The 16,098-nt window shown below is 41.9% G+C and overlaps 1 protein-coding gene across 5 annotated transcripts in view; it reads left to right on the top strand.

The window, feature by feature from the left end:
* SORCS1 (sortilin related VPS10 domain containing receptor 1) overlaps positions 1–16,098 on the top strand; it is a 503,535-nt gene that overhangs the window by 419,914 nt on the left and 67,523 nt on the right. For all 5 annotated transcript variants that reach the window (XM_059398525.1, XM_059398524.1, XM_059398527.1 and 2 more), the window contains exons 17-18: positions 968–1,081; positions 13,713–13,884. In XM_059398525.1, the coding sequence (XP_059254508.1) occupies positions 968–1,081; positions 13,713–13,884 (286 nt within the window). The remainder of the gene's footprint in view (positions 1–967; positions 1,082–13,712; positions 13,885–16,098) is intronic.

Raw genomic sequence — 16,098 nt, 5'->3', positions numbered from 1 at the left:
TGGAGGCCCCTGGAGGCAAGAAAGAGAGGAGAGGGAGAGAAAAGTCTTTGACTCTTTCCAAGCTATATGGAGAGATTTAAAGCTAACTGGGATGATGCTAACTGACTGGGAAAAACAAACAAACAAACAAACAAAAAAACCTTTTCCTCGGGGGAGTGTTCATGACAGCCCTGAAGGACATTTCCTTTTCTGCCGTGACTCTGAAGCATATGGAGAGTGCACAGAGAGACCTGGCTCAGCTCTGCTTGGTAGATCCAGATGTCTTGGAAGAGCACCCCAAAGACATCACCAGTGATGAGAATTGTGCCACGTGTGGCTGTGTTTGCATCAGTGATGTGTACACTGAGGCGTAAGCCTCCACCATGGCCTGCTTTCTTTCCTTTTTTTTTTTTTTTTAAAGATTTTATTTATTTATTTGACACAGAGAGAGAGAGATCCCAAGTAGGCAGAGAGGCAGGCAGAGAGAGAGGGGGAAGCAGGGTCCCTGCTGAGCAGAGAGCCCGATCTGGGGCTCAATTCCAGGACCCTGAGATGACGACCCAGACCAAAGGCAGACAGAGGCTTAAGCCTCTGAGCCACCCAGGCACCCCCAGTGCCTGTTTAATAACTGCAGCTTTCTTGGGGCCCAACCACCGTCAGTATTGTGTATTCTCCTCACAAGAACATCATCTGCTCTCCGAGCTTAAAGACAGTTACTTGGAATTATTGGTCACTGAGCCTCTGTCTCTACACAGTGTTCTCTGTTGCTTTCAAGTCAGCTTTTCTGGAAATGTGGGGTATTGTCATAGGTAATTAACTGATATTCCACAGGGGGAAAAAACTGTTCCATTTTTGGTATTGGTATTGATTCAGTGAATCTTGTCATTTGACTAATTGACTAGAGTAGAAGTTGGCTGTGTGCTACCATGAAACTGTTCTAGAGATTTTGCAACCTACTGACAGTCTCTCCTGGCTCTTTCCCCCACAGTGACTATGGGTATGAGCGACACAGCAATGGTCAGTGTCTTCCAGCATTTTGGTTCAACCCGTCTTCTCTGTCCAAGGACTGCAGCTTAGGACAGAGTTATCTCAACAGTACTGGGTGAGTGTGGTAGCAACCTGGAGAGGTCTGATTTCAGCCAGTGTTAAACTTGCAGAATTATGTCTGATGGAAGACCTGGGCTTTTTCACTACAGCACAGTGTGTTCATTTATGTTAGTAATGCAGCACAGATATGTATTAATAGTGCAATTTTCATCTGAAAAGAAGACCTCAGTTGCAAATAAAGAAAACAGGTTCCTTGGAGGATGAGGAGGATGGTAATCTATAAATTTCTTTACTTTTTGATACATTATTTCAGAGCTATTTCTGTGAAGCTACCTTTCCCCCTCATTGCATCTCTGTGAAAAAGGCCAAGCAAATATCTCATAGGTGCATTTCCTATTTTATAGATGCAGAAGCTAGAGCGAACAAAGAAACTCATTGACTTTTCAAGAGTATATTGCTATTAGTTGAGACGTGTTTCTTTTTCTTCCTATGTCCAGTCTTGACATGTTTAAGGCATACATTCTGATCTTTATAAAGATGGAATCAGATTCTAAAAGTTTGTTTTAATGTTTTGCATTGTAGGACTTATCCAATATTATTTAAGAAATACCATAGGGCGCCTGGGTGGCTCAGTGGGTAAATCCTCTGCCTTCGGCTCACTCAGGTCATGATCTCAGAGTCCTGGGATCAAGTCCCAAATCTGGCTCTCTGCTCAGCAGGGAATCTGCTTCCCTTCCTCTGCCTACTTGTGGCCTCTCTCTGTCAAATAAATAAATATTCTTAAAAAAAAAAAAAAAAGAGAGAGAGAAGAAATACCATAAAAGAGAAAACATTCTGTGACTTTTCCACAAGTGGAGTTGATGTTTATGGACTTTAAAAATATTATGTGGACTTACTTGGATTCTAATTCAGGCAGAATGTAAAAAGACACCTTGGAGCCATTTGGAGAAATGGAATATGGTCTGGTGATTAGATGATGTATTCATCAGGGATCCCCAGAGAAAGAGAACCAATAGGAGACCATGTAGATATATAGAGATAATAGATATATAGATATGTGTCTTCATTATAAGGAATTGGATCATAGATTATGGAAGTGGCAAATCCAAGTGTCAAGATCTACAAAGTGACTTGGGAAACTGGACACCAAGGAGAGCTGAAGGTTTGTTTCTAGTCCGAGTCAGAACCAGGAAAGCTGATGGTATAGTTCTAATGGCCAGAAGGCTCAAATCTAGGAGGAGCCAGCATTGCAGCAGAAGTGTGAAGGCAGAAAAAAAGGTGAATTTCTAGTTTGAAGACAATCAGGCCAAAGAATTCCCTCTTGCTCAAGAAAGGGTAAGCCTTTTTCTCCTCTTGAGGCCTTCCAACATATTGGACATTGGGAGAGCAGTCGGCTTTACGCAGTCTACTAGTTTGCATGCTAAGGTCATCAAAAACAAGCCTCACAGAACCACCCTGAATCATGTTTGACCAAATACCTGAGCACCCGTGGCGGAGTCACACTGACCCATAAAACTATCACAGGTGATAGATCATGTTATATCTAAGCCTAAATATTTATATTATATTTATTGTATTAACTAAATATAGTTATATATTTGTGTGTGATAATGGTATTTTGGTCTGACTAAAAAGAAAGCTTATTTATTTATTTATCAGAGAAAGAGAGAGAGAAAGAGAGCATGCGCGCACAAGCAGGCAGAGCAACAGGCAGAACAGGCAGAGGGAGAAGCAGGCTCCCGGCCGAGCAGAAGGCGGACTCTGGGCTCCATCCCAGGACCCTGGGATCATGACATGATCCAAAGGCAGACACTTAACTGACTGAGCCACCCAGCCACCCCAAGACCTTTTAAAGATACATGATGTGTGGCATTTGTTTTAAAACGTTAAAAAACAGCTATTGAAAATCTTTGAAAGTGAATTAGTGGGGAGCAGGGGTATTCATTATGCTCTTCGCTGTCACGTGTGCACATTTGAAAATCCTGGTCTTAAACCATGAAAAAGAGAGGAACTAAAGACAGAAGGTGGGACAGAGGGGGACGATGCCTCACCAGGAGGCCTGTCCTGCTTGAGAATTTCTCTTCTTGTTTCTCGTGCTAGCTGCAGGAAAACTGGAGGGGAAACAACACAGACTTGTACCCTCAAGTGTTCTTATCTCTGAGGTTAGGGATTCCCAGAACTTTAGAATATAGGGATAAGTTGTGATTTATTTGCAGCATAACTTAAAACCTGAGAGCACTACAAATGGCATTTTTACAGCGGTGGGTGGGTGAGGCCTTCAGAATGCAGCACCGTGGGAAAATGGAGCTGCTGAAACTAGTACCTTTAACCGTGAGGGAGTGCCAAAGGGCCGAGTGTTATGACTTGCACACACCAGCATGTTTAGACATTGTGGGGGGCACTGGGAACCCCTAACACCAGTTTCTGAATTGATTTTTTTTTTTTTTTCACTAACTCAGTCAAGGAAGTTATATCATTTCTCTTCGGTATTGATGAAGGGAGGTCCCAGTACAGAGGGGTCTAAATTATTCCATGTGCTACTCAAGTCACTGGAGCAAAGTAGAGTATTGAGAATACACACACACACACTCGCACACACGCACACACACACACACACACATTTTAGGCCATCCTTAAATAAGGTTCCCCATTCCTTTGATAAACTTAGTATGTGAAATTCAAGTAAACTCTGGCTCCTATAAAATAAAACATCAGAAATGAATAAATCATAATAACCTGTCCAGTGGGATTTTTTTTTCATCTATGCCCTATTAAAATTTCAATTAAAAATGTGATTCAGCAATAAGTGTCCAGGTAGATAAATGTTTGTCAAGGCAGTTTATTTTTTTTTTTTAAAGATTTTACTTATTTGAGAGAAAGAGAGAGTGAGAGAGTGCTTGAGAGGGGAGAAGGTCAGAGGGAGAAGCAGACTCCCCGTGGAGCTGGGAGCCCAATGCGGGACTCAATTCCGGGACTCCAGGATCATAACCTGAGCCAAAGGCAGTTGCTTAACCAACTGAGCCACCCAGGCGTCCTGCAGTGATGTTTATTAATCACGGAATCACAGGCATTATTCCCTAGGGCTCCCCTCCACTCCTGGAGTGTTGTTCGTATAAGTGAGTGTTAGAGGACAGCGTCTGACCCCAAAAGTTTTTGTTAAGTTACCTACTGGTTTCATCTATTCTATTCAGACTCTTTCTAGAAAAGCATCTGTGTCAGCGAGGAGCTTGTGTAAAGAGAAGGTTGGATAAATTCCAGCCATCAGCAGGAAGGATGATTGCCTTGATCTCAAAACCAAGGTGCTCCTGGGTGGAGAGTGATCACTCGCACGGGGCTCTGTGGGCTAAAGCGCAGGAGAAGCGTGTGAATCCTCACCTCACTGGTGGGCATATCGCCTCCCTGTACATTCTGCAGTAAGAACAAGAAGACCCTTAGCTGGTACTGGTCCCTGAAAGTATCTTCAAAAAAGGCCTCAGCCCATCATATTCCTATTTACTGGGTCTGTAGCTAACTCAAAAGTTGGCAAGAGGTAAAGTATAGATGAAATTGAGAAAAAAAAAAAAAATGCAGTGTTCCTCCAGCCCCCCCCCCCCCCGGCCCGGAAGGCCCCTTGGCTGTGTGTGGACTTAGCGGCATTTCATAAGCACAGATTTTGTATGAAATATTGTAGCCGCTTTAGAGCTGCCATCGAACATTGAGCTTTTCACTTAAAAATATGTAATTGCAAAAGAAATATATACAGATGTTTTCTGTTTAAAAAACAATTTAGATCATTACCCTCTCTCCTGCCCCCTTTTCCTGCACAACTGTGATCTTTCGATAGGCCTGCTTCCAGACACTTTGCATGTGTCAGCAAAAAATTATGCCAAGAAAAAATATACAAAACTAATTTGGGAGGTTGTTCTTACATGTCATTTCCTACCAGATATGTTATTTTTCTATGTTGCTTTTCATTCAGAAATATGTCTTCAACAGCTTTCTAAACAGAGGACAGATGGCTATCTGCCATCTAATTTCTTTTCATTTGAGAGCATTAAAGCCCCTAGTATTGCTTTGTCATTCCCTGTCATGGGCATTTGGGTTATTTTCTGTTTTCTGCCACCATAAACAATGTCGCCATGAACATCCTAGTACCATAATAATTGTTATAAAAACACACAAAGGTAATTGGATCCTCTTTTGGCAATTAGAAGTGTTTCTACTGACTTATAAAGCAAATCCCACCGAACCAACCACTTACTTCTTAGACCTGAGGATCGAAGCAAACCAAATATTTCCCCCAAACGATTAAAACACTGGATTCCGGCTCACAGACTGCCAGGAGTCCCACACAGGACAGATTCATTTGCATTAACTGCCATCTGCCTTTATAATACAAATGTCAACAGATTCTCTAAGGAAAGGCTGAGCGGGATTTCCCAAAGTAAGGAAGGTCGCTCCAGGGGAAAGGAATAGGAGATGATCAGGCTGAAAGGGTCACCCGATGCCAGTGCCTGGAAGTCCATAGACTAAGGAACTACCATGTACCCTCAGTCTCTCCCCTGTCAGCTTTAGCCACCCGTGGGCATCCCGTGCTTTGTTAGTACGGATCCTGTATTGGCATCAGGCTAGAATGAAGTACAGAGGAACCTCAAGACCAAGGTCAGCCTGTGAATGAGAGCATCCTCAGTTGTACTCCCTGGCTTCACCACACCCCTTCCAGCAGAGCCCAGGGTGCAGACATGCATCAGAACTTGAACTTTTGAAAGGGACTAGGGAATGACCGCCCTGGTCAGTGAAGTTTAACAAGCAAATCTCCCAGCAGCACCCTCTGAGAGTTTAGTTCAAAGCCTGCAAGTAAACCTTCCTTTCCTTTTATTTTTTGTAATGCTTCACTTTATAAAGGTGCCTTCAGAGTCACCTTTTTACCCTGTATATTATAGCAGCGTTCACGGGTTTGCTTACTTCCCCAGAATGGAAAAAGTCTAGCATCGGTTATTATTATGCCTAATAGAAATACTATTTTGGGGAGATGCCAAAATTTTTATCAACTTTGCTGTATAGACGTGAACAGTTGTGCAACTTCTGTTTTAGTTCTTGACTAGGTCTTAGAAAAGAGAGTTGGAATAAGAGCTGAAATGAATGCAAAATTCCTGTAGGAGGCCCGCACTTCCTGTCCTTAGTCCTTGGTCTGGTGATGTCTGACTTCTGAGGTTCATACCAGCGAACCACATGTGAGCAAACTTCTGCTGTGTTCTCCGTAGTAAGCTTCCTGCCTCTTTTCAGCCTTTGCCCTCACGCCTTCCCCATGCCGGTCCATGGAAAGCCAGGAGGCTGATACCGATGCCACAGCCTGTTATATGGGCAGGAAATGAAATATAATGCGGATGTTTTGTCTGGTGAAAAAGAGATGTATTTTAGAATGAAACAAGTAAGGGTTTTAAATGACTTCTGCCATTTACTGGTATCTTAGCAAGTGCTTCCTTTCTTTGAGCCATTGCTTCTTAATCTATAAAATGTTACTCTCTGCTTTTGGGGTTTGACTTAAATGCAACACTGTATATAAAGCATGCAGCCCAGTACCTAGGGGAGAGTAGTCACTTTGCAAAACGCGGTTACCATCACCAATAGTCATCATCTAAGGGGTTCTCTGAAGTGAAAAAAAAATGAAGGGAGACACTGTTTTGTTGTGTACCTATAGTCCTGACATTTATTTGACCCTTAGTAGTCACGGCAGCACTGAGATCTAGGACATATTTTATCTAAGCCCCTGGTTTCATTGATCTGTAAAACAAATAATCACCTGCATACACTCATAAGACACATGATTAAAAACTACTAGGCATCAAAACATGTGTGTGTCCCTCTCCACCACTCAAGGCAGATAACACATTTACCTGATTGGTGAGCAGAATGAAATCAGTATTCATTCGTGTATTTTCTTGCATTTTAGTGCTGAAATTACCCTAAATGTGTTTCTCTTTATTTCTCCATCTGTGTCTATAAATATCTCCGTTTGCACACACACAAAGCACAATCTCTAGTTGTACTTATATATGGTTAAATCTTGTTTATACGGTTTTGGATCCAGGGAACATGCTGCAAATTTAAGTTGCTAAATTAACTAGGACATTGCTTGTTTCAGGCTAGCCGTAAAAGATTCTGTAAATATAAAATAAAGTGAGCATTGGGCTGGTTTATTATAAGAAACCAAGATAATCTTCTCAGGGGACAGATTTCTTCTTGCTATTAAGCTAGGGATATTTCTAGATGTGTTAAAAAAAAAAAAGTAAGTGTATAGAAATTTCTGTCTGTGGAGTTTCTTTTGAGAAGCCATTAATCCCTCCTAAAAGAATGTACGGTGACAGCTCTTACTGCTCCTCAGGGTTTGTTTCTTAATATACTATGGAGATACTCAGGAAGCTTAAAAAAGATTTTTAGCATTAATTTTAATTTTAGCATTAGTTTTTAACATTAATTCAGTATCTATGTAAGAACATTTAGCGGGTCTGGGGGAAAAATACATACATATGCATAAATTCTAGCTAAACAATAATGTCCATACTATCAACATACATTTGGAATGTTTTAAAAATGCTTTTTAGAAACATACTCCTTTCTGTATCGGCTGTGAGAACGCTTAGACCCCGGCTAACCTGCCACTGCCCTGGAGTTGGTATTTCCAAGGGCTTTGAGGGCTGGCTGGCTGTGGTCTTCTCCCAGATGACCCCGCTCCTGGGCCTGGAGGCGATTTTGATGTTAGGTCTGATCTGCTCGGCAAGATTTGTCAGCGTGCATCATGGAGAATAATCGGTCCTCAAAGTGCTGCATGTGTTTACAGTCCACAGAAAGGAAACCACTTGCATAATTTACAAACTCACCATGGCAGGGGCCTGTGTCGCGGTTCTCTAGCAAAGAGCCATGCAGTGTCACCGCAGACACTCAGTAAATATCCATGGCTGCGAAGCTGACTCTTGAGAGCACCTTGCTTGGATGCGGTTTTCCATGTTTTCATGGGATGACACTGAGGTCGGGAGTTGAAGAAGAAGGTAAACATCGCTATGCGGAGACCTGGTTCCTCACGGAGCTCGGTTGCCCACACCGGTGGTACTGGCGTTAGGGATTCTCAACCAGGTCATACGGCACAGTGGCAAGAGACACCAGACACAGTCCAGAGGCCCAGAGCTGCTGATCATCTTTTATGTTACCCTGGCAAACTCTGAAGACTCTTTGCTTTTACCTATGTGAAAAATGGAGGCGTTGTATTGGATGATCTCTGCTCTTCCTTCAAGCTCTGATGTGTCCGTGGCCAATTTGGGATTCCTAGGACTGCAGGTGCTCAAAAAAAGGGGGGGGGGGGATTCTTTATATAAATTAGTTGTACAACTCATTGACTCAGACTGTAGATTCCGTGAGTCACTCTCATGATTCTTGATTTTAAGTCATTTAGTTTAGCATGGCCATATGTCCTGTTTCGTCAAATTGGCATTCAAAATAAAGTCACATTCCTTTACTAATCAAAACAAATGACTTGTGCTTCTACCCTTCTGCTAAGTCTCCTCCTGGTCTCCTAATCCCAAGGTTGCTTATTCACTTTAAAGGAAAAGTCCTGAGAGCCGTTCCCTTTGAACAGAAAAACTCAGACAACCTGCACAGTCAGCTACGGAACCACATTCTTTCTGAATGTTGGTGTTCACACTACTGCACAGGTTTTGTTGTTGTTGTTGTTGTTGTTGTTGTTGCTGTTGTTGAAACATGGGGACATTAGGTCTAGGGAGCTTTTAAGTCTTGGCCATACACTGTACCCACTGCTAGTCCCCTTCTCTACCCCCAAGGTTTGTTCCATTTTTTGTTTTGCTGAGGGTTGCATGGCATTCTTCCCTTGAAAGGCACACAGGACGATCCAAGAAAATAGACCATTTAAATTCTTCACACTGTGAGCACCCACGAGGGACACCATAGCTCAGTAACAGGAAGACCTGCCTCCCTTCAAGAAGACCAAGAGCCTCAGCTCCAGTGCGGTGAGGACGTGGGGGAACTACTCTAAAAAGGCAAGAGACAACTTCACAGAGAAACATGAATTCTAAGCTGATTTTTATAAAGAATGAATAAAAGCTTGACAGGAGGAAAGAACATTCAGAAAAGAATGAACAGCACAGGAAAAAAGAAGGCGTGTAGGCTTGACTGTGGCTGGGGCTCAGGACACATGTTGGGAAAGAGCTGAAGCTGGAAAAACGCACTGAAGAGAGACTGCGGACTATACTGAAAACTTCAACTTGACGCTCTTTGAATAATCCCACAGGAAGCTGTGAAGGAGTCTAAAAAAGAAATTGACATGGTTCGATTTGATCTTAAGATAATCTTGGCAATCAGAGTGCCACTTACGTTTTTCTAGGAACTTGATATATAATAGCAAGTTCATGTTTAATACTTTAAATGCTAACTTTTTGACTAAATACTGAAATGTTAATATTTACGAAGTTTCTAACAATGCACCAGACTTTAGGCTAAGCCATTTTCAATGTAGTATCTCACTTAATCCTCCCAAGAAGGTTATTGACAGGATTCTGCAACTGTCCCTATTTGACAAGCAGAGAACCTAAGCATTAGAGGAAGTTTGGGTAACTGCCCAGGTTCGTACAGTTAGTGCCTGAATTTAAAACTCAGGCAGTTTGGTTCTACAACACTAGTTTTAACCACCAGGGCAGTGGTCTTTGATTCTGGATGCACATAAGAATCACCAGGGGGAAACTTAGAACAAAAACAAAGACACACTAACGCCGAGAATTCTCAACTAAATCATAATTTAACTAATTCTCAATTAAGACCCCTAGGAGCAGGATATTGGCAGCCATCTATTTTAAAAGTGCCAGCAAGTGACTCTGAAAGACAGGGTTGTAATCTACTACGCCTGTCACCTTAACCCACAGTGAACAGTCACATTCCACCAGATTCCACCACCACCCCAAAAGCACAAAAGAAACAAACAAACAAAAACCTACTAAATAGTAAAATCACAGACTCTGAAGACCTTCATGGCTTTTTTCCAGTTTTACACTCACAAAGAAAAACTACAGCCTTCATCTGTGTTGACTGGCAGGAAGCACAGAAGAAAAATCAAAGAAGTTGGGGGTGAAAAGGTGACAGAGGGGTTTCAAGATGGGAAGGAAGAGAATGGCTGAAGTTGGGGCTGTTGAAGTCATAAGACGCTATCTACTGATGAGCGGTCGGTAATATCAAAGGCACATTTGCAGAATGTTTCCTTTTCAGTAATTGTACAAAGACTCCCTTGCCATTACAAAGCACTTTTCTTCTTGGCGGATTGAAGAATGCTTTCCCAACTAAATGCATCCCTGTAATATTCAGAGCTTAGGTCCAACATAATCATAAGTTGCCTTGTTATTATGGAGGTAGCAGCCCCATTTAATAACATATTAAATGCATTATTCATTTATGTAACTCAGACCTAGGGACAGCTGCTGGGATGGGAATAGAACCATTCTGTAATGCAAAAAGCAGGTGTGTGCTTACTTGAGTAAATGCACTCTGTATTTCTGCACAATTTTCTTCTAAATTTCAGGGACAGGTCTGGTAGGGCTAATGTGATGCCATTTTCATCCAGGAAATAAAATGGCTTCAGAATGCTTTTTAATGAGGGTTTTAAAAAAATTACCAACAGTCTTCTCTATGGCAGAATCCCAGGGGGGTTGGATTCGTGCTTAGGATTTAAACAGAACCGTTGCTGCACGATTCAGGAAAGCCTGGGGAAATGATTGGTCAGAAGAGCGACAAATAAAAGGAATGTTCTCTAGCTGTCAGTGGTGATGGTGAGTCCTTGCCCCTGTAGCCACTCGCTCGCCAAGACAGAGTCACAGGTGTGCTTGGATGCTAAGCGATTAAAAATCATAACATGCCTTTAGTTTGCATGGCACCTTGCCTCTGAAACACGCTGTTTCTGATGCACAAACTCACTGGGATGCCATAATTACTGTGTGACACTGCTGGTCATTTTCTTGCCACCATTGCTGGTGCCAGAATGTCAGATGTCAGCACTCTCCAGTGCCGGCACCTTTTTTTCTTCTCTCTCCTGCCTGCCATTATTTTCTCTGTTAAGCAGCATGCACCCCTAAGCACCTAAAATGGATTTACTTAACTAGTAGATGGAAGGATATTTAAAATGCTCAGACTTGATAATGACCCCTGGAACCAGTAGGGATCCTAGTACAAGAGCAGAGTTCCTGGCTGCCTGCAGGGCTGGGTGTTAACCCCTTAGTTGCTGGATTGTGCGGAGAAGCAGGGTTAGTGGCAGCTGGTTCATGAGCTGAGGTGCTTGAAGGGTTTGGGGGCAGTGGTAATAACCACCTGCTGTGCTGATATTTCAACATTTAAAATGGCACAGTCATCCCAGTGTGGGCCTCCTGATTATCAGTTTTGCTGTCTCCAGGGATGAGGTGTCCTTGGGGGAACTTTAGTCACCCATAGGAATACCATCAAAGAAGGTATAATACCATCAAAGAAGGTTCCTATCAGTAAATCATAAGGAGCCTTTAAGAGTTTAGAGAAGGGACAATCTCCTTCCATTTAAAGAGGCAATAGAGTAGTGGTAAAGAGAGAATATTCTAGAGACAAATTGTCTGGGATCCTGACTGGGTGATCTTGGGAAAACTGGTTAACTTTTACGAATCTTAATTTCTTCATCTATATGTTGAGGATAATAATACCTTCCTTAAGCAGAACTGTTTGGAATATTTTGAAGATAAATGACAAAAGTCAAGTTTAGAACAGCGCAATGGCAGACACAGTAAATACTCTCTACATATCCACTTCTTACTATTTCACTTATTATTATTTTACCATCACAGTCAGGAAAAGACAGAGGACAGAAGCTATGACCCAAAGTGGAAATTTTAGGCAGCTCAGAGAGCATGTAGGAAGACCTAGAAGCAGAAAGAGCAGAAGAAAATAAGTACTTTTCCAGAGGCTGGAAAGAGAGGTTTGACTAGGGCAGATGAGCTTTTTGGTGAGAAAGAATTCAGAGATGTAGGGCAGTTTGCTTGTGGGAGTATTTTTGAACAAGATTATGGGATTTATGACTTATCCCAAGGACATTTGGAAGCCATAAAGGTTATGAACAGGTAGGAGAAAGAATATTAAATAAAAATAACTGGCAGCAATTTCCTAAGCACTTGCTAATCATCGGGGCAGTTTTAAATACTCTGTGTACATTAGTCCATTTAATTTATACAATTACCCTACGAGGTGAATTAAATATTAATAATTGACCTTGTAGTGATCCACAGCTTTCATAGTACTTCCCCAGACAGTATTTAATTTGACTTTCTCAACCATGGTCTTAGGCAGTCGATCCCAAGACGCAGGGACAGAGGAAAGGACATTGGCCAGATTTGAAGGGGTTGGGAAAGTATAGCCTGCAGGTCAAATGCTGGTATCTGTATATAGTCTTACTGAAACCCAGATGTATTGATTCTTTTGTGTGTTATCTGTGTTCTCTTATATGCTACAATCAAAGAGTTGAGTACTTATGACGAAGGCCATATAGCTGGGAAAACTAGAACATTTCCTATCTATCCCTTTATATTAAAAGTTTCTCTGGTCTAGAAGAGTGGAAAGACCTTAGACTTTGCTTCCACTTTGAGCTTCACCACTCACTCTAGGTAAGTAGGCGTGGGAAGTCTGACATCCGAGTCACAGAGAGGTTACTGCGGACCCCACACAAAAAGGATGATGAACAGATAACATCGAAGCTCAAAGTCTTAAAGGTTAATTGTTCTAAAACCACAGATTCTAATTTATTATGAATCTATAAATTGCATAGGACACATTTGTAGAATAATCTTTTTTTTTTTTTCCTATTAAAGCTAAAATAAAAAGAAATAAGCAAAAGAGGAGGGAAGATTTACACAATCTCTAGACTGGACTCCTTAATAGGAGTTTTCAATATTTAGCCAGTATAGTCCCTCATAAAATATTGAGGACGAACTCTCAAATTTAGCCAACTTTCTGTACAAAACTATTACCGCAGCATCCTCTGTGGGGTCTAATGTTGAATCACATAATCCATAACAGTCTTTATCTGAATTGCAAATGTCCTTGCAATATATAGTATTCATTTTAACCCTCAGTTCTATAGCCTTTAAAATGTTTCCTGGATTATCCACATGTAACTCTTCAAGATTATAGGGGTGCCTGGGTGGCTCAGTGGGCTAAAGCCTCTGCCTTCAGCTCAGGTCTTGATCCCAGGGACCTGGATCGAACCCTGCATCTGGCTCTCTCTCAGCAGGGAGCCTGCTTCCTCCTCTCTCTCTCTGCCTGCCTCTCTGCCTACTTGTGATCTCTGTCTGTCAAATAAATAAATAAAATCTTTAAAAAAAAATAAAGATTATAAATTTAGTGAGGCCCAGAACCACGCCTTCTACTCTTGTGCATTTCCCATAGCTCTGAAGCGAAATGATTGAGTGACTGAATGAAAGAATCTCTTCAAGTGCCAACAGTAGGTACAGTATGTTACTATGATGATGGGTCCTTTCCAATGGGTGTTTTATATGAATTAGCTCTAGTTCTCAGAGCACCATGAAGTGTGGTTCTCCCTCGCCTGCCAGGCTACGCAGTAGCGGGTCCAGCTCAAAAAATTGGGAGTGATCCGAATTGGAATGACCTGGATACAACTTGAGCTTTTCTCCGTGTAGGTATAGGAAAGTGGTTTCCAATAACTGTACGGACGGAGTGCGAGAGCAGTACACCGCCAAACCTCAGAAGTGTCCCGGGAAGGCCCCGCGGGGGCTGCGCATCGTGACCGCGGACGGAAAGCTGACAGCGGAGCAAGGGCACAATGTTACTCTCATGGTACAGCTGGAAGAGGTAGGACCAGACCTGCAGCCACTTCACCTTCTAGAGCCACTGATTTTTTCTAGGCAATCATATTTGCTTTATGTGTGTTTTTGTTTTGTTTAATTTTTTTTCCATTTTGAATGCTGTGGACATATTTAATTTTTTTCTATTTTTGGTTCCTTGGTTTGTTGCTGTTGCTCTTAACCCGCAGTTAATCTCGTTTTACTGCAAGGTGTTCTTCGCTCTTACTTAATATGTCATTTCTTGGAAGTTCTTTCTGGATTTAACTGTGCCTCGTTGGCATTTCCAGCCAAAAGTTGTCTCGGAATGAACACGTTAATGGTATTCTAAAAATAAGTTAGTGCACACACGTGTTCAGCCTAACATACTGGTGCTGTCTTCCTCTCTCAACCTGATGTCTTGACTTTTCTTTTCCAAAGGCAGCATGCTGGTCATACACACAACACTAAGGCTAATCTAAATATACCTGAGGGTACTTTCTTTGGCGATTCTGGCAATGGACAGTTTATGATTTTGTAGCATCTCCGCGATATCATTATGAGCCTCGGTAACTGACAAATTATGGTTATCTGAGATTTCTCAATATTAAGTTAGTGGATAAGATGAAATTTGTACATTTATATTTTTACATGTGTACAGGCATTTTTATCATCTTATAACTGAAGAAGATGTTCTCTAAAAGATAAACAATTACATTAATGATCTCAATTATCAAGCCTGACAGTGCTGCCTTTAGCTGTGTTTTCTGAGTGCTAAAATCTGGGCAGCACCATGCTAGGCCTTGTGAGCACAGAGGGATTTTAAAAAGTTAATAATGATGCCAGGATTAAGATCTACATTGTTGACGTCCAGGTTCTTCTGATAGCTCAGTGGTTTTCAGTCTTTAACATGAATAAAAGTTACGTGGTGAACATGTTAAAACAGTTTTCCGGGGAGGCGCTGGGTGACTCCGTGGTTAAACCTCTGCCTTCGGCTCAGGTCATGATCCCAGTGTCCTGGGATCGAGCCCCGCCTCGGGCTCCCTGCTCAGCGGGAAGCCTGCTTCTCCCTCTCCACTCCCCCTGCTTGTGTTCCATCTCTTGCTGTCAGTCAGATAAATAAAATATTTAAAAACAAAACAAAACAAAACAAAACAAAAAACTGTTTTCCGGGCCCCATCTCCAAAGATTCTGATTCACTAGGTTGGACGGGGCCCGAGAATATGCATTTATATACAAGACTGTGGGTTATGCATTGTGCGTCACGAACAAACGGAACAAAACAAGAGTAAAGTCAAGGGGATAGAGTAGCCTTAGAGGCTCTGGAGTGTGACTTGAAAGGGAGAAGATGAAGCACTTAGGATTACTTTGTCAGCATTGGTCAACATTATTGCTATTTTAATTGCTGTGGGAAAAACAATTGTGAACTAAGAGTATGAAATTCTGGCTCAGATGGTGCTGATGCTTCAGGAACCACTTGGAGAACCATCCTTCTGAAACCCAGGACTCCTTTTTGTTACTTACTTAATAGGTACCTTTCAGCCATACTCGTTCTCCTAAATACAAGGTTCCCCAAACTTTTTCAGTGGGAACTAGAAAGATACAGACAAATGTAGGCCAACCAGAGTTGCTTGCATTTCACAGAAATACAATCTTTAGGTTTCCCCCTGAGGCCATGACATATTAGCTTATAGCAAATCAAATGTATTGTATATATTTAGAGCAGGAGTGACAATGTGAGAGAGAAAGTGAGAGATAAGGAGGAAGAGGAGCATGAGAGTATCGTCACGAAGATTTGGGCAAACAAAATCCTATTCTTCAGAGATGGGAACTTCATTTTAGCTGTCCAACAACTCGTGTTGTATTTGCCCTCAAAGACTTTGCCAATTCATATGTCACACTGTAGAAGAGGTCACGTTTCAGATTCCCAGGTAGAAGGCCAGATAGAAAGTCTTGGCCAAACAATGGGCAGAGGGCTCACAAGCTAGAACATAAAAATTGACTTCAAATCGGATCCCAGAGGGAAGGGAAGCCTGGAGAAGGAGCACAGAATCCTGTGCATTTTTCTCTCTGAGCTCTTTGATGACATCTAAGGGCTATGGACAAAAGCGAAGTAGAGTTTTTAGAAGTATTACATCTTCAGGAAATAAAAATGAGAGCCAGGGACTATTCAGAAGGAAATAATAATACAACACTAGGTTCTGGAGACTTCTGGAAAGCTTGATCCTAGGAGTGAGGACACCCC

Source organism: Mustela nigripes, chromosome 4 (genome assembly GCF_022355385.1).
Source record: "Mustela nigripes isolate SB6536 chromosome 4, MUSNIG.SB6536, whole genome shotgun sequence".
NCBI lineage: Eukaryota > Metazoa > Chordata > Mammalia > Carnivora > Mustelidae > Mustela > Mustela nigripes.
The sequence above is the reverse complement of the archived record's forward strand: the minus strand, read 5'-3'. Positions and strand labels throughout refer to the sequence as shown.